Raw genomic sequence first — 25,504 nt, forward strand, 5'->3', positions numbered from 1 at the left:
AGGCTAGCGGAGGCGAGAATGATAAGGAATCAAAGGCATTAGTGGGAATGAGAGGTAGAGGGACTTTCTTTTTTGAGGAATTGGTTGAACTCCAGTGAACGGAGATGACATAAAGACATTGGATGGGAGGGAATGAGAGTCGACTGAGAAGGACTTTTGAGGAAGAAGTGAGGGGTGATGAAGGCTAGAAGAAGCTCTCTGGTGATGATGAACAACAAACAACAATATTGATGACGGGAAGAGGCAAGGTGATGTTGATGGATGGCTTAGGTGAGGGTGATGGAGTGAGGCAATGGGTTGGCTAAAGGTGAAGGCGAAATGAGAAGGATTCATCGGGGATTCACCTTTGTCATTGATCAAAATTGAACGGTTGGAATAGTCATTTCATATTTTTTGCACAAAACTAGGTTTTGTACCCGATCATCCCTCCATATATATATACTAAAGAGTGAGAAAGTTCGATTATAGTGATCTTGATTGGAGTCAAGTCTAATGTCCTTTGTCTCTTGTAAAAGGATTGTAATATATACCTTTTTTTTGTTTAAACTGTTACAAATAGATATTAGAGGAAAATGATGCTAGCCTTGAGTCTAGCCAAATTTGGTTGCACATAGTTTTTTTTCTTTAGAAAATTTATTCTACTTTATAAAATGTTATTTTTTATTATATTTATAGTAAGGGCATTATAATAAATTTATAATTAAAATAATTAAAGATAATAAAAAATCTCAAAATAACACCAATATGAATGTATAGAATGATAAATAAACATGAAATAAAAATTTTAATTTTATGGTAAAAATAAAAATTGGGTGCATCTAAGCTTGTGGACCTAGGTCTGTACTCCTCTTTTCCTAGATATTATAGGTTAAAGATAATTTCTTATTACTCTATTTATTTTTATTTTTTTAATCATAATTGATTTTTTCACTATTTACGACTTTCAAGACCAGGAAATGAGTAGTATTGTTGGAATATTTGTTTGTATCGACCAGGCCAGTCTTTGTATAAGATGCGGATGCTTTCCTTAAAGGTTCGAACCTCTTAGCCCGTTGGTTTCAACATGGTATCAAAGCAGGCTGGTCCCGAGTTCAAATCCCGCTCCCACCAAATTTGTCCTGGGTTTTTCCAAGAATTTGTCCCGGGTTTTTCTGGTGAATTTGTCCACGGGTTTTCCCCGTGCGGGGGAGTGTTGAAATATTTGTTTGTATCAACCGGGCCAGTCCTTATATAAGATTCGTGGGGTTGCTTTCCTAATAGGGTTCAAGCCTTTTATCACACTGGTTTTACCATGGTATTAGAGCAAGTTGGTCCCGAGTTCGAATCCCGCTCCCACTGAATTTGTCTTGGTTTTTTCTAGGAATTTGTCCCGGGTTTTTTTGGTGAATTTGTCCACGAGTTTTCCCCGTGGGGGAGTGTTAGAATATTTGTTTGTATCGACCGGGCCAGTCCTTGTATAAAATTCGTGGGGTTGCTTTCCTAACAAGTTCAAGCCTTTTAGCGCACTGGTTTCAACAAGTATTTTGAGCTTTGTCTATCAAGAGTAGCAACAAATAACGAGTGGCCTAATTTAGTAAAAATTGAACCAAACGATTAGGTCGAATTGGCTTGGATTGGAACAAAACTTAACTTTTATATTACATAAGAGAACCGTTCTTTCTTATAGAAATGGTTGACCTAACAAGGTTAGTTGATTTCCTTAGAAAACTAGCTAAGTGAACTGGCCTAACTTAGTTAACTTAGTTATGTAAGGATTGTTGGCTCAGGTGGCTTTTCAAAAGGGCAAAATTGAGAATTTCAAATTAAAAACTAAGGAAGTCGTGTAAACAAAGAACCCTGCAATATCACAATTTCAATAAAAATTACGCATTCACACACCATAGGAGGCAAGGGGAATTTTTGTTATCGTTGTTCCCCTAATGGTATTCATTGCCCAAGAACTATTGCTTGAGAAATTCCACTGTTTCAAAGCTCTAATAGCTGGAATTTACACAAAATGATTTCGGCTCTCTTTAAGCCATGTGTAGCTTGATATACACTTTTTAAAAATACAATATCCCCAAGAAATTGGTTAGATTCTAGCTCTAGCTGACCCTTTCTATCTAGATTAAACAGGTTCTAGATGAACCTTTCACAAATTGAAAATAAAGAAAGGAAAACTTGTTACTTGGTGCGTATATTGTCCTTGAGAGATCCAAGTTTCCACTTCTTTTTAGCGCATAGTAAGGTATTTGGAGCTTGTCTATGATGATATGCAAGGAATAGGTATAGGAAAGAGGATTGGGAATGCAAATATGTAGCACTCCTTCACTCAAAAAATATGTTTTAGAAGTATTGCAAGATAGAGAATAAAGTCTTAAGGGATTTGACAATAAATGCTCATTAACTTCTCTATGTGCGGTTTGGTGGGGGTATTTATAATTTCCCCAAGTCAAACCAGCCATTTTTTTTGCCGGTTTATAAAAAAGTAGTACGTTGATTGATCGATCAAAGTCATTGATCTATCAATCAATGATAACAACTCTTTTTGTGTTAGGATGTGACTTATTGATCGATGGACTGATTGATCAATATGTTACCGTTGGTCCTAAAAAGTTAAGTTGATTGATCATTACCAGATGATCTAGGGGGGGTTAGTGCCCCAAAGTGGATTCTTGAAGATCAAGTCATGTCCAACATGAAGATCATGTCATGTCATGTACATGAAGATCAAGTAAGAATTTGTGTTAGTGTTGACGACTTCATGTGCACTGGAAAACAGTTTCCAGTGTTAGTACCCCAACATGAGAAAAACATAAAAATCAAGAGAATTTCTAAACTTTTACAGTGCACTTAATTACAACATAATCCTTAAACCCCAAATTAGGTAAAACAACTATTATTACTACACGAATAAATTATTTAATGTATAATTAAATATACTAATATATTTATTAATTGAATTAGATATTTTATTGTACATTAATATGGTAATTACATGAGCCAATGAAATAACTACATGATTAATTACAAATAATAAATAAATAACATTATAAATAACAAAAACGAAAGTAATACGTTGAGTTATTAATTTATTAATAACATATGATATACTTTAACCTAAAAATGAATAATTTAAGAGAAAAAAATGATCTAATCATAACTTTAACACACTATATATTTGTACATAATATATTTTATGTATTATTAATTATTAATATATTATCACAAAATTTAAAACTATTGGTTTAATTAACTATAGCAATCGGATAATTATGCCAAAAATAATTTATCAAATATTTATTTTAACAATATTTTAATTATGACTATTAAATCACTATTTTAATATAGTAACTGTAAAATAAATATATTAAATAAATAAAAATAATTATTTATAAATAAAAATAATTAAACCATCGTCGTCTTCCTCAGCTGCGAGCCAAAGGGCAACGACGATGGCGACGGGGACGGGCTAGTAGGCGACGGCGACGGCCAGCGACGACGGCGGGCAACGACGATGGCGACGGGGACGGGCTAGTAGGCAACGGCGATGGCCGACGACGGAACGAGAGAGGGCTGCGGGAACGAGAGACAGTTGCGGAACAAAAGAGGGCTGTGGCAACACCGAGAGAGGGTTGTGGAAATGAAACGACAGAGAGGGTGTGCGGCAGAGAGCCCCCCGAGAGACAGCCCCGCTCGCCGAGAGAGAGCCCGCGCGAGAGTCATGTAGATGACTCTCAAAATCGAGCGGAAAGCACTTTCCGCCCGTTACTCTTGAGACATGAACTCGTGATTCATGTATATTCATGTACATGACATGAATTTCGGCGCCCCCTAACGACATCAGGACATGAACTGCGTAATGCGCATGAAGATCATGTCCTGAGTCATGTGCACTAACCCCCCCCTAGTCGTGCAATGCAAGTATGATCGATTCATGAACTTCTTATGGTTGATCATGTTTTATGTCCCTCACTGGAAAGATTTTGTCTGATCAATCGATCTTGTGAGAAAATCAATTATTCCATGTAAATTTTGCTTGTCTAGACACAATTGATTGATCTATCCAAATAGGATGATCGATCATGCGTTATAGCATGATATGACCATGTTCTGGATGATTGATCAATCGACTAAGGTTGATCGATCATGGTTTATAGTCTTGGCCTACACACTTCTAGATGATCAATCATTGGTAGAGGTTGATCGATCATTCTAGTGCTAGTTCAACTAAATTGACTTTTAAACCATGTGAATGATTTAGTCTAAGTGCTCTAACATGTTCTAAATGACGTATATGATGTTCCTTAACAAGTTCATATACAATGTCCTAAAGTTTAATGTTCACCAATGTACTTTAAAGAATGGAGTTAGAAATTCTCTCATATATTTGTAACTGAATTTTGACATCAAACATTGACATTAAAACTCTAGTCTTCTTCTTCGTGGGTGTTTCTTCAAGAGATATCGTCTTGAATATGCTTGATCATTTTGAAGCTTTAGACCTTGAGATGTATTGATACTTGAAGGTAAAATATTTGAAATATTTTAGCTAACAAATTGTTAATTCTATTAAGTTTTGTTATCATCAAAATTAATAAGTGAGTCAATCTAAGGTTAACAAGAACATCTAAAAAAGGATTACATTGCTACAAAAATCTAACTCATAAATTCTCAAAGAAGAAAACGATTTTCAAAATAATAAACTTCAATAACAATGATCAAATATAATATTTTTTAAAAAAAATTAAAAAAATATATAGCTATATTTAGTAATAATGATGAGATATATTTTATTTTAGGAATTTTTGAATTAATGTATAGATATATTTTTATCTATGTACTATTGATTAGAATTTCGTATGGGGATGAATGGTATTTAAAGTGGGTTGAGTTGAAACCGGCTTCATCACCGGTTCAATAGCCGGTCTGCTTCTGACTGCGCTGGCTGCAACGAGGGGAAAATGGTGATCGGCGCTCGTTGTCGAAAGTACGTGGGGAACAGCTAGGGACAGCTGAGATTTCATTTCACCCGCTACTTTGGGCTCTGTCTCTGCTTTTACTCAACATTTATTCATTTAATTCATTCAATTTCCTGTCAACACGCTTAAGGCAGTGCGTCCTGGCAGCCTTGCCCTCCTGCAACTCTCCGTTTTTATTCACTCACCGGACATAAAACTCTCTCATATCTTGTTGCTTTTATTCTCTCTGTTGAACAGAAGCAGATAGGACCTGACTGTCCGATTCCAGCACGATGAAAACCCCTCTTCTAGGGTTCCTTACATGAGCACTTCTGAAGAAAATGCTCAATGCTCGTACCGGCTTGTTTCTATATCCGTTGGAGACAAGAACATGAAGAAGTAGTAGGAATCTGCCCTCGTCACCATGTCCCATCCTAGTGTTGGTGCAAGAGGCGATCTTCTGGTTTCAAAAAGAGTTGCGGATCGTTATCTCAAGCGCGAGGTTCTCGGGGAAGGCACTTACGGTGTCGTCTACAAGGCTATCGATACCAAGGTATATACCCATACATTTTACCCTTTACTATACTATACCGTATTTTTTTTAAACGAAAGCTAAAATAGCTTGATTTAGCTTGACCTTTTTGAAGGTTTTGGGGAAGTTTTTTACTGGAAAAAACCATGAATTTTATTTAAAATCTTTTTAGCGTAACAGAGCAATTTGCAAAGTAGATGTGCTTGAGTTGGTAAATGGATAACGTTACGCAGTGCCTCGTTTGCTTCTGAAGGACCATTTGTTGTTTCTAGTGTACTTTTTAACTAATGACTGTAAAATCTGCTTATGTACGGGACTGTAACACGTATTCAGATGGTTTATCGAATTGCAAGGTACATTGTAATGCATTCTAGCAATTCTACTGCTTACTTTGTTCAAAGTGGAATATATGCACGGAGATCAAATAATATGGTATAGAAACTGGGTTAGTTTGCCTGATATGTATCTGTGAGTCCTTGAAATGGATCAGTTAGTGAAAGAAAACAAAAACTCCTAGCTTTTTGCCAAGTTTACCACATCCTGTTGCATTTTTCAAAAGGGAACTGAAGACATCTTTTATCTGTACTGGCTGCTAGCGGCTCATCTCTCTCTTATGGCTATTTATCTAGTTGACTGTATCCTTTTACGTTTTATAAAAGGGAACCCAAGGCGCATTTGATCTGTATTGGCTGCTGGCAGCTCATCTCTCTCCTTGTATATGCTCCATGTAGAACCTGTACAAAGTAAACCTTATTTTGGTTTGACATATGTTGCTATATTTGTCATCAACAAGTTACCTGACTCTTTACATCTTTATTTATTTTAAGAAAGGTTTATTTTCATTTCAAAAAAGAAAAAGAAAGGTTTACTTTATATAGGCATGAGAACCACAAATACAGAAGGTGGCATGTATAAGTTTGATTAAGAGCAATCCTTATGAAAGCTAGGCATCTTTTTAGATTTTGGGATTTGTTTGTCTTATTGATCTTTTGAGGTATACTTTGTTTTTTTTTTTTTAAATATGGTGAAATTTTTCTCAAATAAGTCTTTAGGATTTTTTTCGAAACCTTTTAGGTATGCTGAAACACATTTATTCTTTTGTGCATTGTTTTTTGTTAAATTTATGGAAAAGAGAAATACTTTAATGACTTTATGTAATCAGAGTACATGAACCTCTAATTATAATAAAGGAAAGTAGTAGAGTCCAATTACAATTAAACTACCCTTGTCCCAATTACACCGAAGCTCTAACACTTAAAAATAAGTCCTAGTATAATTAAATAACTCAACATAAATAGAAGACTAGCATAACTAAAACACCTTTAAACTGAAACTCTTCTGTGAGACCTCCTTTCATAATAATTGTGGCTCTGTAAGACTTCTTATTGTGAGAGTCATGTAAGACTTTTCCATATTTGCTCTTCAACAATTTTTTCATAAGTTAATCAACCTCAACATTGATGGCGGTTCCCTTGGTAGCCCGGGGACCTGCTGGCTGCAGAGGGGTCTTCATGAACGCTAATGGTGAGGTCCCCTTATTCTGCTTTGTTTAATGAAGCTAAAATTAAGCCTGTGCACTGGCCTTAAGGTTTTCAAGCAACACTTTGTGCATGGTTATTTATTTGTAGAAGGTGATTTGGCAATAGTTATTGGTTGGTGCAAGAATCCTAGCAACTTTCCTTGGTGTTTCAGTGCTATCCTCAGCCAGATTAAAAGAACTCTGTGATTGTATCTCAATTTCTTGGTTTCATGTATTTAGATCTGCTAATGGTCTGGCTGAGAAGTTTGCTAAAGAGGTGCCTTGTTTCCAATATCTCACGCCCTCCAGCTGTTGTATCTCTTATCTTTTTCCTTTAAGTTAAAGTTTATTCACCATTCAACTACAAAATTCATAATTAATGTTTTTCTTGTTCTTCTTCAGTTGTTTGAAATCCTCCTTTTAAGGTTTAGAGCAAAAATACTGTCCTAATAAAATGTGTCAGACGAGGATATTTATCCCTCTCTTGGTGCTGTTACTATGTCGAAGGGAAGACTGGTCTTGGCTGTCAGGTGTTCTATACTAGATCTTCTAACTAATCCAATTCTTTGATTGGTCAGTAGCATGCTCTATGGCTTGCATAATCTTGTATCATTATGTTGCTTGGATGTCTACTTTTTCCGTGCATAATTTCTGTTGTACCTATATTTATTTTTATTTTTGTTATGGCACCTCAATTGGGTGTTGATTTTCTTGTTTTATGCTATTCGCATGTGCAGACAGGACAAACAGTTGCAATTAAGAAAATTCGTCTAGGGAAGTACAAGGAAGGTGTAAACTTTACTGCACTAAGAGAAATTAAACTGCTGAAAGAGCTCAAGGATCCAAATATCATTGAGTTGATAGATGCTTTCCCTCACAAGGGGAACTTGCATCTTGTCTTTGAGTTCATGGAGAGTGACCTAGAGGCTGTTATTCGTGATAGAAACATAGTTCTTTCTCCTGCTGACATAAAGTCTTATCTACAGATGACATTAAAAGGTCTTGCTTATTGCCATAAAAAATGGGTGCTACACAGGTACTCTAAATGCTTGTCTTTGGTGTTTAATTTGATAGCTCTCACCAATTTTTTAATTTCTCTTGTGTTTATCTGTTTATTATGCTGTCCACTTGATCATTAGCAACTTGTTTGTACAGGGATATGAAACCCAATAACTTACTCATTGGAGCTGATGGACAGCTTAAGTTAGCAGATTTTGGTTTGGCTCGTATATTTGGGAGCCCAGATCGCAAGTTTACTCATCAGGTATGGCATTTATTTGGCAGAAGAGGGAAAGAGGTGTTGATATGGAGACCTCCTTTCTACCATGTTACATGGTGATTGATTCCCTTTCTCTTTTTTATTGTTAAGGATGGAATGTCAGAAAAAGGAAATCAAGGAAAATGGAGAGAAAAGGAGTTACATTACCATTCAAAAGAGAAAATTCTCATTTTAATATGCATGAAGTGCTAACATAGAGATCTCCATTCAAGGGATTATTTCTTTCAGAACTATTCTCCCCATAGTTTTGAAACCAACATGACTAATACAATGTTCATGTAAGCAGAACAGTTGTTTAAATTCTTAAAAAGGGAGGAAGAGGATTATTGTAGCTTCCCTTGTTAGGATAGTGCTGTAATGGTCATGATAGTAAGCATCTTAATGGCCAGTAATTTGAACTTTTTACGCTGGTCTATTGTTTAAGGTGTCTTCCCAGTCAATAAAGTTTAATTCACATTTTCACTATGTTCTTCTATTTTCCCTTTGGGCCCCTTCTATCTTAATAACATTCTTGCCCTTTAATAAAAAAGAAAACCATTTTCACCTTCTTCCTGGCATCACTTTGTTCTTGTGTAGTCGATATTTGATAGCTAATACATTTTAGGTTGAGTAAAGTGCAACAAAATGAAATAAACACATCAGAGAGAACTCTAAGGAGGATGTCTGTGTAACTCTTCTCCCATAAACATTTTTTTAAGAATAATGAGTAGACTTTATTGAGAGGGTTCAAATGCAATTGATACAAGAGAAAATACAACACAGGCCAAGACTATATAGCTCACAAAAAAAACGAAGGAGTCCTGCATAACTAGACAAAGATCCTAATGGGAATGAGTTGCCTACGGCGAGATGCTGTCCAGCAGCTCCATCTCTCACTAGAGAGTCAGTTGCAATATTGATTGACCTGGGAATATGCTGCCAAGAAATGGTCAAATGACTTCATATGTCTTCTTTCTCATCAAAGTGCATAAAAAATCTTTTTCTTTCCTGAGACCCACAAGATAACAATTGATGATTTACCTTCCACAAGTAAAGGGGAGGAGGATTGCTTCTTGTACAAATTGAGGCCCTGAAGGAGTGCTCTTAATTCTGCCATTGTGGATTCACACTGTCTAAAAGGAGCATAGAAAGACGAGCAAACAACACCCCAAGGATTCCCAAATAACCTCCCTCCACCTGCTGGCCCAAGATTTCCCATAAAATTGCCATCAAAGTGAAGGTGGAAGCCAAGCAACCGTCCTGTCCATATGATGAGGTATAGAATTAATAATGTGCTTCCATTTCCTTCCGATAATGGAGCTAGGGAAATGGGATGTTAAACCATGTTTACTTGCCCAGAAGAGACTAGAGTGCATAACCCTTTCAATGTTTCCTCTGATGGACCTTTACTTGTTTTGAAACAGTCTATTACTGCATTCTCCACATGTGCTAAACTATAGTTACTTGGGGTAATTGCCAAAGGACCCTGCTAGTCATCCCCCAAGAGACCGAGAGAGGAAGTAGCATCGGGAGCAAGGGTGAAAAATAAAAATGGAGACCAAACTTAAGTCCAAGTGCTGCCCAGATCTGTTCTAAGATTGGACAGTGAAGGAGAAGATGATTTGTTGTTTCAATATGACTCACATGGAAGTTCAGGACTCCGATTTAGTTTCCCCTTTTACGGAGTTGGTATGCAATAAGATTTTTTTTTTTTTACTGAACATCAAAGAAAGTGGATAACCGTGGGGGGAGCTTTGATTTTCCATATTAAGCTGCTATAAGATAATTGCTAGAGTTGTAGCCACAAAATATATGTATGGATATGCAACCGAGCATGCTCCAAATGGATCCCAGTTCCAAATCATTACATCAGATCCCCTTTCTCGCGAATACTGATTTCCAGGGTGAAGAGGAGATTGCTTACCTTTGAGGCATTGTAATCTATTAAGATCCCTTTTAAATTGAGGTCCCAACAACGTACTCCATTTGTGACAATGTTTGAGTTTTGAACAGTGATGTGTTGGTTCCGAGCAATCCTATAGATATTAGGAAAATCCCCTTCGAGGATGGTGTCCCCCACCCAAGTATCATGCCAAAAGGACGTGAAGTTACCACTTCTAAAATGAATCCTGTATGCCCCCTTCAAAATGGTGACAAAATTTGCAAATACTTTTCTGCAGGTTGGATACTTGGTTGGGTGGCCTGCTGTGGGAAAACCAAAGACCATTTTCATAGCTATACTTTCTTGAAATGATATTGTGCCACAAACCTTCTCTACCATTCTAGAATTCCACAACCATGTTGAGAGGAGCGCCAAGTTCATGTTTGTTATTTGTTTGATGGCAACTCCACCTAGGTTTTTTCTTTATACTCCTTCCAATTGACAAATGGATTACACATCTCCTCCCCCATAAATATAGGCAATGATTTTATAAAAAAAATCGAAATTTTGTTTTGTGAACAAGAACTGGAAACTTTAGGTACTAAATTATTGTAATCTGCATTTTCTTTACTTTAAGAACTTATTATTAGATGATACATGTTATTTTCAGTGATTTTTCATTTCAGCCAATTGATCTTGGAACTAAATAGACAGAAATTACTTGCCATGTTAGTGCATGGTGAATATAGATCATCCAGACCCGTTAGTGCACTAGAAGTGTTGGGAGGGAAAATGAATCCTCTAGGGAATGCATCCAAATTGTATTAGTGCACGTCGAAAATTATGGGTAGAATCTGTGTTACCTAGTAAAAAATTAAAATTATGTTTATATAAAGTTAGAAAAAAACCCATTAAAAAAAATAAAACAAGGGAAAGCAATTTTCACTCAAGATTGTGGAAGAATGTTTAAGTGAGATGATGTTGGATGGTGTTATTTTCCATCTAAACCTTAGATTTGAAACAAAAGTTAAGTATCCCTCCTTTTCTAGTGGACTTTTGACTTGCAAATACTTAAAAAAAACACATTTTTATAGAGAAAGTGAATCATTTTGGCATGAACTTTCTCTCTTCTTTTCTCTTGGTGATCTTCTTACGATTGGCACTGACACCTCCCTTCCAAAAAAAAAAAAAGTTCATTCCAAGGTGATCTACTTTGTTTAGAAAATGTGTTTTTCTTTGTTAGTAACGTAGTCACTAAGTGTAATGGAGAAGGTAGAGACACTTTTGTATTTCAAAATCATACACAAAGCTGGAGGATAAAGCAATGCCTCCTCATATCACTTGAGCATTCTTTGGAGAAAGTCAAATTTACTGTTGTGCATGGAATTTCACTCTCTCTTTCTATAGTACTTCATTTCATTTTGTACATGAGTGGGGTGATTTGCTTTGTTACAGTAGATTCTGCCCCCCTTACTTTCCAAAAAACATTTTAGAACATTGCCTTTGCACATATAGGGCCTTAGTTTTACTAGTTGCTAGTTGATGATTTGGATTGGAACACTTAATTAAATTGTCGTTTGAGCCTTTGTGAGACGGGGGAAGAAGCCATGGTGTAGCCAAACACCAAGGCCAAAGACTGTGCAAGTCCAGTGCACGGCAATAGCAGCGGCGGCCAAGGCCAAGTGCAAAGGCATGGCCCAGAGGGGCGCACGCATATGACCGGCTCGGAACCAGCTGCAACGGAAAAAGACACACTTGAGCTTGCCAAACGGATGGCCAAGCAACAAGGTGCACAACAACCCCAACAGCCAGCTCAGACACAAGGCAGCACGCCAGCAGACACTTCTGGCGGGGCGAAATGGGGTTGGGCGCAACCAGAAATCCTGGCGGGGCGAAATGGGGTTGCTAGCGCACAACCAGGACTCCAGGCAGGGCGAAATGGGGTTTCCGCCAGGCGCCAGGCGCCCCGCGCAAAATGGGGTTTCCTGGCGACCAGGTCGCCCGCCAGACCAGGGCGCCCCTTGACGCCAGAAACCGAATTTTTGGGATCTGACGGGTTTTTGAGCGTTTTTAGTGATTTCAAAAGGCCTAGGGAGAGACTATAAATAGAGAGGCCTCTCCCATGGTAAAGAGGTCGAAAAATCCTTAGCTTTCTTTACTCTTTTGGTGTATAGAGAGAGTTTTTAGCCTTGGCCTTCAAGAGTGTTTGGCCACCCTTTGTAACCTTGTATTCTCAATACAAAGTAGGCTTTTCTCTTCTATACCTTGGTGTTTTCGTTGTCCCATTTGGCTTGCAACTTCTTGTGTGAAGTATTGGTTGGAGGATCCGAGGCTCAAGGAGGCTGACTAGTTCTTCGGAAGAGCTAGGCCGCACGGGGTAGATATTCCGCTTGGCTAGACGGACCTAGCCCAAATCTAACTGCGTGACAACTGGTATCAGAGCGGCATTCCATCCATGACGTCCACAAGTGGAGAAGTAGCAACAAGAGGTATGGAAACACTCTCTAAAAACGATTTACGTTTGGATGATTTCAAGTCCAAGCTTGTTAGCTTGAAAAATCAGCTTTCAAGAATGGAGGAGTTCGTACGTGACATTGCGCATGGCCTACACTTTGTCCCTAACTTTTCCCAAAAGTTTTTGGACAACGTAGATAGTGCCATGGCAGTGATGCGAACTGAAATCCAGAGAGTGGACGGAGATGTCAAGACTATCGAAAAAGGAGTGGGGGCAAGACTCACCCTATGCGAGAGAGCCCTTGCGAATGGAGAAGGTTCGCAAGGAGGTGCCACGACCGGTTCTGCTGGGCGAGACAGCAGAGAGGCGCCCGATCCGGTGCTGCTTTCCAGGAACTCCTGGGAAAGGCAGCAAGGAGGTGCCAGTTCCGGTGCTGCTGGGAGAGACAGCAGCAAGGCGCCCGATCCTGTGCTGATTTCCAGAAACTGCTGGGAAAGGCAGCAAGGAGGCGCCAGCTCCGGTTCTGCTGGTAGAGACAGCAGGGAGGCGCCGATCCAGTGCTGTTTTCCAGCAACTGCTGGGAAAGACAGCAAGGAGGTGCCAGTTCCTGTGCTGCTGGGTGAGACAGCAGCAAGGTGCCCGATCCAGTGCTGTTTTCCAGAGTTTGCTGGGATAAGCAGCAGCAAGGCACCAGATCCGGTGCTGCTTTCCTGGAAATGCTGGGAGAGGCAGCATGGAGATGCCAGATCCGGTGCTGCTGGGAGAGACAGCAGCAAGGCACCAGATCCGGTGCTGATTTCCAGAAACTGCTGGGAAGGGCAGCAAGGAGGTGCCAGTTTCTGTACTGCTGGGAGAGACAGCAGAAAGTGGCCATATCCAGTGCTGCGTTCCAGAAACTTCTGGCGGAAGCAGCAAGCCAACCATGAGTGGGTGGCATATGGTGATGGCGCGCAGACGAGGACGTCTGCATTATGGCGGTGGGAGTATGAGACGAGAACATTCTGGCTCGATGACGGATACTTCCATGCTAGCAAGCTCAGCCCAAAGCAAGCTCGGTGGCAAGTTTTCTTTGCCAAGTTTGACTTTGAGATGAGGTACAAGTTGGGGAAAGCCTATGGTGTTGGAGATACCTTAAGCAGAAAAACGGATTCTGCTATGCCTTTTGATGGAGAAAAGGGCACAAGGGTATTGGCGCATATACAGCGCACATCACCAGATTGCACTGCTGGAACACGCTCAAAAACGGAAATTGGGCGTGCAGCAGAGGCAGAAGTGCATGTGGCGCTATGCGAACAGCAGTCAGTAACCTCAACGGGTGATGCGGCAAGTGGCAGACCCTTCACGCGCATCACGCGCAATGCGGTAACGGCTGCGCGCGACGGATATACGCGCAGCACATGCGTCGGCACTTGTTTCACGCGCACCACGCGCGGTGCGGTAGTCGCAGAACCTGATGTGGCGCACGACGCACACATAGACGTTGGAGACATCCGCTTTGTGCAATGCGTGCCTGCGCACATGCAGGACCATCTTATCGCAGAAACGGAAAATGCGACTTGGCGATTACGAGTCTTAGCAGCAATTACACATGTTAGTACTTCGTTGCTAGACCGGATTCGTAATAGACTTCACCAAGACGCCCAGACCTTCAGCATTGTGCAAGCTGCAACCATGGGTGAGAGGAGAAGAATATGGCTTGACGACGGATTGTTCAAGACCAAAGGTAGTCGACTTTATGTGCCTAAGTACGATTACCAACGGCATGACTGCTTGAGGGAATGCCATGATTCCTTGTGGGGAGGACAACCAGGCCAAAGACGGACGTTGGCCTTGCTCTCTGGCCAGTATTATTGGCTGGACATGGAGAGCGATGTGGAGGAGTTTGTGTACACATGTTTTATCTATCAACAAGATAGGATAAAACAAAGAAAGCCCGGAGGCTTGTTACAGCCTTTGCCCATTCCAAAACGGCCGTGGGAGTCTACTTCAATGGATTTCCTTTCTGGTTTGCGCAAGAAAGAAGGGCTTGAGTCTATCATGGTAGTGGTGGACCAGGTTACGAAGCACGGAACATTCGTAACAGTGCCAAGTGATTGTACAGCAAAAGAGGTTGCTCGAGCTTTCATTGCACAAGTGGTGAAGCACTGGGGTGTGCCCACAACGATCATCGGTGATCGTAACCCTAGATTCACAAGAAAATTCTGGACCGAGTTAACTAAACTATTGGAAAATACTGAAAATTTTTCCACTAGTTTACATCCTCATACTGACGGCCAAACGGAGCTTATAAAGACCGAGAGGAGCGCAAAAGGGGCAAGCCCCGGAGGACGCAATACTTGGCAAAGCAGCGGGGTCAACCGGAAAGTTAGGCAACATGGCAAGACACTGCCGAGTTCTAGCAATCCGAGAAGGAGGTGGCCCACTATCGCCAGGGGATGCAGACGAGGGCGTCTGCCTTATGGCGGTGGGAGTATGAGACGGGGGAAGAAGCCATGGTGTAGCCAAACACCAAGGCCAAAGACTGTGCAAGTCCAGTGCACGACAATAGCAGCGGCGGCCAAGGCCAAGTGCAAAGGCACGACCCAGAGGGGCGCACGCATATGGCCGGCCCGGAACCAGCTGCAACGGAAAAAGACACACTTGAGCTTGCCAAACGGATGGCCAAGCAACAAGGTGCACAACAACCCCAACAGCCAGCTCAGACACAAGGCAGCACGCCAGCAGACACTTCTGGCGGGGCGAAATGGGGTTGGGCGCAACCAGAAATCCTGGCGGGGCGAAATGGGGTTGTTGGCGCACAACCAGGACTCCAGGTAGGGCGAAATGGGGTTTCCGCCAGGCGTCAGGCGCCCCGCGCGAAATGGGGTTTCCTGAGGCGCCAGGCGCCAGGCGCCCCGGGCGAAATGGGGTTTCCTGGCGACCAGGGCGCCCCTTGACGCCAGAAACCGAATTTTTGGGATCTGACGGGTTTTTGAGCGTTTTTAGTGATTTCAAAAGGCCTAGGGAGAGACTATAAATAGAGAGGCCTCTCCCATGGTAAAGAGGTCGAAAAATCCTTAGCCTTCTTTACTCTTTTGGTGTATAGAGAGAGTTTTTAGCCTTGGCCTTCAAGAGTGTTTGGCCACCCTTTGTAACCTTGTATTCTCAATACAAAGTAGGTTTTTCTCTTCTATTCCTTGGTGTTTTCGTTGTCTCATTTGGCTTGTAACTTCTTGTGTGAAGTATTGGTTGGAAGATCCGAGGCTCAAGGAGGCTGACTAGTTCTTCGGAAGAGCTAGGCCGCACGGGGTAGATATTCCGCTTCGCTAGACAGACCTAGCCCAAATCTAACCGTGTGACACTTTGGCTCTATGGTCATGTTGGGGGGTTTCTAGTGTGAGTTCTTGGGTTCAAGTCTCACCAGGGGGATAAAATGGTATGTGCATGTATAATCAAATATTCCAAAAATAAATAAATAAATAAATTATGGGCCTTTCTAACTCTTAACTACCAAACAACTACCCCTTCTTTTGGTCCACCAAAAATGTGGTTAGCAAAATATTTCAGCTTTATGAGAATATGATAGCTGATATTGAATCAGCCAAACAAAATAGCCACCATTCATAACTCCTTCTTTGGCAACTCTAGATACATTTGGCATTGCTTTGCCATTTTTTTAATTATTTTTTTTTTGAAATATTGCTTTGATATCTTGCAGGGTTCCTTTAATTAGATTGACATCAATACCCTTTTTCCTTCCTCGAAAGCATTATTCCACTTTTTCAACTGATTTATGCCTGGAAGTTGTTTGAATTGTTTGGCACATATTCATCACAACTCTCATTTAGGACCTTTAGAAATAGTGAAATAGGGGCTCTGGGGAAGTGCTTTTTTGAAGGAAGAAATAATTAGATGCAGCTTGAGGATTACTACTTGTTGTGAGAGGTAAATTGTTGGTTCCTCCTTTCTTTGTGTTCACTCAAGCTGAACTTATATTACAATTGTAAAGGTGGGCTAGTAATTTGGAGTAATTGCTGAAGGTTTTTTCTAGCTTTCTTCATTCTTGAGTGTAGCAGGCTCTGTGAAGGCTGAATGACGAGCCCTTTGGGGATCGATCTCTTCTGCTGCATGGTTTTCTGAGTTGCTGAGTCGGCTCGCAGCTCTGCTAGGTAGACTCAGATTTGTGAGGGGACAGGCCGTGTCAACCCCGACTTGGCCCGAGTTTGGCTATGAAACTCGCAAGTATCGATCTGACCTAATTTGGGTTTTTAGGTGCCCAAGTTGGCTTCTGAGTCTGGGTCAGAAGACCTTGTTTCATGGTTGTCCTGAATTGGCAAATAGGACAACTTTTTGGTTGCAGGCTCTACTAAAGCAGAGTTATGAGCCCTCTTGGGACTCAACCTCTTCCATGGTTCCTGTCCTGAATTGGCTGAATAAGGCAACATTGCGATTGTCATCACTGGAGAACTATATGATCTCCTTCATCTTGGCCTTTTAACAAGTTTCTTTGATGATATAGAATTCATTAACTATCAGCTGACAGTATCATGGAGACTCCTTTAGGTGACAAACCACTTGACAGATTTCCTTGCTAGGAGTGGACCTGCCAGACTACTTTGTTATTAGGGACTTTATCCTGCTAGATCTTCCTTATGCTATGTCTGCAGCTGAACTTTGGGTTGTTTTTTTCTTCCTTTTGTGGTATTTCGTATGTTTTTTTCTTAATGAATTCTTACCATTTTCTGGAATAAAGGAGTTTTGCCTATGTTGAAACATCTAAATCAGGCTGACTACTGCACCTAAATTGGACCCATCAGGTATTATATAAATAAAATCATTTCTTTTACTTAGAAAGCTAAAATTTTACTGGCTGAGTAGGTTTACAGGAGAGGAGGCTCCTCTACACTACACTCTGCTCCCCTTGCAGGGGAGAGGTACCACTTCCCCTCATATTTTTGCTGTGCAACTGCAAACTTGAGGGTTGGAAGCCCTTCCCGACACCTTTTTTTTTAGAACATTTAGTTTAATAGTTAATTTTAAATTTCATCATTATTGTAAAATGACCTAAACCTCCACTTAACAGTTTGTCTTTTTTTTTTTCTGTTTTTTGAAAAGTGTTTCTGTCAAATTTGATGAGGCAGTATTTTGAATTTGGTCATATTTGAAAATTCCCATTTGAGATGATCATACTTAGACATATGACATCTAAGAAGGGTGCATTTGGCAATTACCCTTTTAGGTTAAAATTGTATTTGTATGACTTGTTGTTGCATAGCTAATTGTTTTTTAGAAAATTTATTTTAAGAGTGAGATTGTATTTGATTTATGGTATGACACCAATCCTGCGTGGGCCAATGTGGATGCAATTGGCCATTCCGGTGGCATAATTGTCATCTGGGATCCAAATGCTTTTGATGCAATATCCGTCATTCCAGAACATTTTTCAATCGGTCTCCAATTTCTCGATCACAATCTCGGAACATCTTGGGCGCTAGCCGGCATCTATGGGCCTACTCGATACCGTGACTGGGCATCTTTCTGGGAAGAAATCTTCCAACTTGTCCAGTTATGGGACCTCCCTTGGCTTCTTGGAGGAGATTTCAATGCGACACTTCTTTGCTCAGACAAAAACCCTCTTGCAACCAGAACCTCATCAACCATGAGAGCTTTTGCTGATTTTATTAACAGTCTTGCTCTCTTTGAGCCTCCTCTCTCGGGGAAAAAATTTACCTGGACAAATTGCCAGACCCCCCCCCCCCCCCCCCCCATCTTATCTAAACTAGACCGATTCTTTGTCAACAATGACTGGAACCTCCTCTTTCCAAGTGTCTCTGGTCAAGTCCTAAACAAAATCGGATCTGACCATTGGCCTATCCAACTCGATACTCGTTCGGTTGCATGGGAAAGATCTCCTTTTCTTTTTGAGAATGCCTGGCTGTTAACCGAATCCTTCATTCCTTCCTTCAAAATCTGGTGGCTTGAGCAGGAAAACCCAGGCTGGGCCCTCCCTCTGAAACCCAAAGCCCTCAAGACAAAGATCAGACTGTGGGAAAAAAATCACCGAATTTCTGCTGCTTCCCTGAAAGAATCGATTCGCCCCCGCATCTCTGAGCTGGATCTACTGGAGGAACAAAGGTCAATCTCTCCTTCTGATTTACTGGTTAGAAATAATTTAAATTTTGAATCTCTGACGATTCTTCGTTCTTAGTCTGTTCGTTGGAAACAACGTTCTAGATTTAGATGGATGGCCGAGGGAGATGGAAATACAAAGTTTTTCCATTCCATCACCTTGGCCAGGAGGACTAACCGTATCACTGCTCTCTGTAATGGAGAACAAGTGATTACGGATAGTGCCTCCATTTCTAACCATTTGGTGAAGTACTTCACAGAACTATGCTCAGAAGTCTGTTTCAGAAGACCAAAACTTTATCAACTCGATTTTGAGAGTATCTCATATGAAGATGCTGCAGATCTTGAAAAGCCTTTCTCATAAGAAGAAATTGAACGGGCTGTCCTTGGCCTACCTAAAGATAAAGCCCCTGGACCTGATGGATTTAATGGTGAGTTTTACCACTGTTTTTGGGATCTGTTAAAAAACGATATATGTACTTTCAGTAGCAATTTTCACCAAGTGGGACTAACTCATTTTGGGATCGGCGCATCCTTTAGTGCTCTTATTCCCAAAAAAACAAGCTCGGAGCTGCCCAAAGACTTTTGTCCCATTAGTCTCACTTCTAGCTCTTATAAAATCATTGGGCGTCTCTTGGCAAATTGGCTAAAAGGAGTCCTTTCCAAGGTAATTAATCCTTGTCAAAGTGCTTTTATTCGAAATAGGAATATCCTGGACTCTTCTCTAACTGCTCATGAACTCCTTGATTCTTTCAAAAAATCCTCCCTTCCAAGGTTTGTTCTGAAAATTGATTTTGAGAAAGCTTTTGACCAGGTTGACTGGAAACTTGTTGATTATCTTTTTGATCGAATGGGTTTTGGCACAAGATGGAAATTTTGGATGAGGAGTTGTATTTCCTTTTCTTCTTATTCTGTCTTGGTAAATGGCAAACCTCGAGGTTATTTCAAAGCTTCTAGGGGGATAAGACAAGGAGACCCTCTATCTCCTTTCATTTTTACTCTCGTAGGTGAATACCTTACCTCAATGATCCATTTTGCAAAACGCTCGGGTTGGCTAAATCTGGTTTCTGAAGATCCGAATCAAGATATTCCTATTTTACAATATGCTGATGATACTATCCTTTTTGGAGAAGGGTCCATGAGACAAGTCTCTCACATGAAAGCAGTTTTGAACATTATTGAATTGACCACTGGTCAAAAGATTAGTTGGGAGAAAACTTCACTTTTCGGATTTAACATTGAATCCTCTATGCTCAATTCGATGGCGAGTTATTTGGGGTGTAAGGTTGCGTCTTTTCCTAGCACATATCTGGGCTTGCCTCTATCTCCTCTATTGCCTTCAAAGAACTCCTGGTTCCCCGTTGTTGAGCGTCTTGAGAAGCGGCTCACTTCGTGGAAAGAAAATTTTTTATCCAAAGCTGGTAAGTTGGTTCTCATCAAATCTTGCCTTCATGGAATTCCATCCTATTTTTTATCTTTGTATCACTGTCCTGCATCTGTTCAGGATAGAATAGAATTTAAAAAAAAAAAGATTCTTATGGGATGGGCCAAATGGGGAAAGAAAATTCAATCTTGTAAAACGGGGAGATGTTTGTAAACCAATTATAATGGGGGGCCTCGGGATTTGGGACATTGCTACGACAAACAAGGCCTTGCTTTTGAAGTAGATTTGGAAATTCAACATGCTACCCAATCTGCCGTGGCACCAAATCGTTAAAATTAAATTCGGAAAAGACCATGAATGGTGGATGGACTGGGGAAGACTTTATAAGTTATCTCCTGTATGGAAGAAAATCGCCAAATTCTTTCCTATCTTCAAGTCTGCCATCAAATGCTATATCGGGTGTGGAAAGGAAACTCTGTTTTGGACGGACTGGTGGCTTGAGTCAAGTTGTTTAAAGGATAGCCATCGACGTCTATTTCAACTGTCAAGATCCCGTATCACAATGGTTTCTAACCATTGGCAGTCCTCGGGTGACTGGAATCTACATCTCAGGCCAGCTCTGAATGATTCTGAAGCTCTGGTAGCAACTAGTCTCGTCCAGCTGCTCTCCGATGTGAAAATAAAAAGCTCTCCTGACACTCATCTGGATGCCGAATAAACAAGGTATGTTCTCTACGGCTTCTGCATACCCCCATATGATCTCGTACCCAATCCCCCAGGCAGTACATCCAGCTGCTTTTGCATGGTCACTGCATATTCCTCCTCGAGTAAAGTTCTTTATCTGGACTATATGCCGCAAGAAAATTTTAACCTTTGACACGTTACAAAGACGAGGCACAAATGTTCTTAACCCTCAGTGCCCATTGTGCAATACGTCTCCTGAAACCACTGACCACACCCTTTTGCACTGTGAATATGTTCATAAGATTTGAATGAAATTGATGGATAAAATCGGAATATTATATTACCCACCGCAAGATTTGCATAACACAATCTTCATATTGGTCAACACTTGTCTCCCGAAGTTGGGGAAAATTTTAATCTCTTGTTATGTTGAGCACATTGCGTGGAATTTATGGAAAGAGGGGAATAATCGAAAATTTAATCAGAAATGTTCTTAACCCTCAGTGCCCATTTTGCAATACGTCTCCTGAAACCACTGACCTCGGAAAATTCTTTGTGATCAAATTATTGGTCAAGTAACTTCTTGGGTTCTCCTTCACAAGGAATTCTGCAATTTAAAAGGGACAAATATTCGTGGAAACTGGCAAAATGTTGCAGGTATGTCTCCTTCGTCAAGAGCCCCTAAAATGGTGGAATGGTCTAAACCCCCTCCTGGATACTTTAAATTGAATTTTGATGGAAGCGCATTGGGATGTCCGGGTTCGGCCGGATATGGCGGAGTCATTCATGATGAAAATGCTAATCTTCTCTTCATATATGCGGGCCCAATTGGTATTTCTAACTCTACGAGTGCGGAGTTACATGGGCTGTACAACGGTTTGAAACTTTTCAAACAAAAAAAGGAGGTTGTTCTCTTAGTTGAGGGAGAGTCTCAAGTCATTATCAGTTGGTGTACAAAGCCATCCAAACCTCCTTGGCGTCACTGGGAGTTATCTGAAGAAGTCTGTAAGTTAATTTTTGCTTACAATGTAAGTGACAACATGTTCCGAGATCGGCTAATCATTTAGCCGATGCTCAAGCGAAAAAGGGTGTTTCCCTCCAACATCTTGTTGTGGTGGAAATATCTTACTAGCATGTAAGGTTTGTAATCTTCTTTCTTTTAGTAATACATTCACACTTTCTTCTAAAAAAAAAGAGTGAGATTGAAAAAGAAGCCTTGTTATTAACAATTTCATCATTTTTTATGAAAGTTATTCTCATTTTATCAGTTAATGCATTAGAACAGGTAGCTATATAAATGTTTTGTATTTAAAAGAAATTGTGAACATCGTACTTTATGTTACATTAGAAATATTTCTCCAGTACGATTAGAAAATATTTTTCCATTACTGTAAATGGATTATTTCTTCCTGGAATTAAACCAATAATTCAGTTGGTTCTTTCTATCATTGAACATTATATAGTCCACTGCCTTTTTCATTTGTTGTAGATAAGGAAAGAACCTTTTTGTTATTTATTCATTTGAGGTCTAATTATTGCATTTTCATTTTTATTTTGTATTGCTGTAATTCTGGTTGAAATGGTCTCATCAATTGGGCATTTCTTCTTTTGTATTGTTTTCCTTGTCCCTTTTATGTGTGTTTCATCATTTTCAATCAAAAAAATATCTTTGGAGATTCACAGACATTTTTGTTCTAGGAAAAAATGGTTTTGTATGAGTTTTAGCATTGTTTGACAGGCAAGATAAGTGCTCTTTCTCAAAAAAGAAAAAGAAAAGATAAATGCTAGTATACTGTTCCAGTGTAGCCACAATGAATGCCCAGATTCAGTGAACTTTCCTAACTTCATGATCAATGAAAAGCAAAATAGCTAAAAAGTGGGACGGACAATGGGCCCTTTATTGCTCTGGAAACGCTAATTTTCGAGATTTGAAACCTTTTCTTAGTGGCAGTTTTTTTGTCCAGGTTTTTGCTCGCTGGTATAGAGCACCTGAGCTGTTGTTTGGCACCAAACAGTACGGCTCTGGGGTGGATGTGTGGGCTGCAGCTTGTATCTTTGCTGAGCTTCTTCTCCGGCGGCCATTTTTGCAGGTGAATTAGATCTTATAAGTCAATTCCCTTTCTCACATTATGGAAAAAGGTTGATTTTTTAGTTCTCTCTTTATCTCTCTCTGTCTTTTGTTTGTCAAGAAAACGAAAAATCTTGCTGTAGAGTAATTATGTTTGAATGAATATTATGTTTTATGCTTTAGCGATGGCAATGGTCCTGGAAAATGTGAGTTTGTAATAGACTGATAGTTGATTGCAAGGTTGCTTTCTCCTCTGCTCCGAGCTCAATCATTAAATGAGTTACTTCCACATCCACATGTATTCTTGTTGGCTGCATGTGACAAAACGATTCTTGAATCAGTTTGATTTTTTTTTTTTTTTTTTTTTTTGAGTGTTGTATTTTATTTATGTTATTTTTATTTGGCTCAAGGGTTTAATGTTAAACTGACAGGGTTCAAGTGATATAGATCAGTTAGGAAAGATCTTTGCTGCATTTGGGACACCAAAACCATCTCAATGGCCTGATATGGTTTATCTCCCTGATTATGTTGAATATCAGTTTGTCCCTGCACCTTCAATTCGATCACTTTTTCCCATGGCTAGTGATGATACTTTAGATCTATTATCAAAGATGTTCACATATGATCCAAAAGTAAGGATTTCAGTTCAACAGGCATTAGAGCACAGGTATCTGCCTGCTTTACTTTTTTTAAGTTTTATGTGGACTTCTATCTTTCAGAGAAATACTGATGATCAGTGTATAGGTATTTTTCTTCTGTTCCTCCACCAACAAAGCCGGCATTACTTCCAAGGCCTCCTAAGAAGGGGGAATCTCTGAGCACTAAGCCCATGGATTTTAATCCACAAGGACCTGTGGTATTGTCGCCACCAAATAAGCTTAGGAGAGTGATGGTTAATCGCGATGGATTGGATGCCCAGGTGGATGAGCAAGTTGGGGGTGGCTTAAGACAGAAGGGTGAGGATACGAGTCAGAGCAAAAATATGCCTATGTCAATAGATGTTGCTGCTGCTTTTGGGTCAAAACCTCCACCTAGGCCAACACTAAACAGGTAATTATGTTCATTTGAGGTTTTGCATATGAAAAACACAGGCAATTGCACGCATCCATGTAGAGAAGGGAGAGTTTATGCACTGAAATTTTTTTTGTTGGGGTGCTCTTGGAGTAAGGTCTTTGCTACCCTGCATGGCCTGGCATTTATTTTTTGAGAAAGGCAGCTCCATTAAGAGGCCGAAAAGCCAGCAAACAAACTACAAAGCAAAAGGGGGCTATCTTTTCTTGCCATAATCATTAGGAAAACTGCTGATTTTTTTGCCGCCTTATTACGGCTTTTTAAGGTTTCAGATTACATTTCATTGATAGAGTGCTTGATTTTTGTTTCATATTGCCATGTATAAGGAATTAGATGTATTTGAGTGGCAATTCTTGGTAATTAGTTGCTAATCCTTTTGTAAAATGCTTGTCAATCTAGTGAATTGGGCCTTTAGGTTAATGGCCAGAGTCTCACCAGAGGAATGGGGTGAAGAGCACGTGTACATTAAAAAAAAAAAAAAAGCTGATCAATCTGTTTCAGACATTACTGATATCTTTCATTAGTGGATTTGAGTCTTTGGCTTGAGGACCACTTAAGTGTATCTTATTGTGATGTCTTCCAGAAGAGTTCTAGGAGTATTTTGGGGGTGTCTGGTGATCATTTCTGTTTGAGTGTAAAACATCCATTAATAGTTGTTATAACGCTGAAAATATGTTCAGGCACTGCCACTTATGTGGAGTATGGGAATGTGTGATGCAGCCTCTCATTTTTTATTATTTTTTTTAAATTTCAGTGCTGACAGGTCTCACTTGAAGCGAAAGCTTGAATGGGAATTTGAACCAGAATAGGCAAATTCAATGGAACCATGCCTAATGACATAAATGTAGTGGTACCAAGGTGCAGCTTTCACAATAATCCATTCCAAAGTCAGCAAACCTTTTTTTTTTTTTTTTAATCTAATTCCACAGCCAGATATTTGTTTAACATGTCCCTATGTTCACTAGAACTATTTTGATGCAAAGGGTGCCAGAGAATTGGTGGCGTGGGATTTATCTTTGCAGTTTAATCATATTTGCTGCACTGAAGCCTATTCCAATGGTGAGGGAGAGGGGATGGATTGTGAAGATGCTAATTTTTTTCTTCTTGAAGAGAATTGTACATTAAGCGTGAGGTGAAGCTATTCTAGTTGTTGTTTCCATAATTTTATCAGCGATTGATAGAAAATTTCTTGAGTTTTCAGATCTTTTGACAAGGATTGTTTCGATGAACAATGTACTCTGTTATGAAGAAATAAACTCAGCCAGAAATGCAGTCAGTTTCCTTGAAATTGGTAGAAGTTTCCTTGAATGATGTTAGAAAGTAAACGAGTTGTGCTGCTGCATTTACGAATACCAGTGCGGATCATTGGCATTTTGTAACTACTTTATTTTGATTCTGCATGGTTAAATAAAAGTATGCAAATTAGTTGTTAATTTTTGCTTAAAACTCAAACGAGTAATTAATTAAAAGGAGTTGTTTTTATATCTGTTTAAGATCAAATAGATGAAACAGTTGTTAGCCGGATCTGCATGGAAAATCAGTCTCGCCACCATATTGTAACTGAAATCAGAATCGGTGTGTGAGGGGGGAAGGAAGCCTCAGG

General features: G+C 39.9%; 1 protein-coding gene across 5 annotated transcripts; it reads left to right on the top strand.

The window, feature by feature from the left end:
- The first annotated feature begins 4,949 nt into the window (after nt 1-4,949).
- LOC137955962 (cyclin-dependent kinase D-1-like) lies at nt 4,950-25,063 on the top strand. Of its 5 annotated transcripts, none has more exons than XM_068803204.1 (8): nt 4,950-4,969; nt 5,199-5,493; nt 7,729-8,027; nt 8,147-8,255; nt 22,727-22,852; nt 23,262-23,497; nt 23,575-23,880; nt 24,656-25,063. In XM_068803204.1, the coding sequence occupies exons 2-8, from the start codon at nt 5,365-5,367 to the stop codon at nt 24,708-24,710; spliced, it is 1,260 nt and encodes a 419-aa protein (XP_068659305.1). In that variant the 5' UTR covers nt 4,950-4,969; nt 5,199-5,364; the 3' UTR covers nt 24,711-25,063. The 5 variants fall into 5 exon arrangements, 4 of the variants coding, with proteins under 4 accessions (XP_068659305.1, XP_068659307.1, XP_068659308.1 ...); XR_011113194.1 differs by lacking the exon at nt 4,950-4,969 and having other exon boundaries at nt 5,071-5,493; nt 24,656-24,788; nt 24,885-25,063; XM_068803206.1 differs by lacking the exon at nt 4,950-4,969 and having other exon boundaries at nt 5,071-5,493; nt 24,656-24,759; nt 24,867-25,063.
- The last annotated feature ends 441 nt before the right edge of the window (nt 25,064-25,504 follow it).

Source organism: Aristolochia californica, unplaced genomic scaffold (genome assembly GCF_029961685.1).
Source record: "Aristolochia californica isolate CCGP_79_NKW_82.1479 unplaced genomic scaffold, dmAriCali1.0.hap1 SCAF_2, whole genome shotgun sequence".
Classification (NCBI taxonomy): Eukaryota; Viridiplantae; Streptophyta; class Magnoliopsida; order Piperales; family Aristolochiaceae; genus Aristolochia; species Aristolochia californica.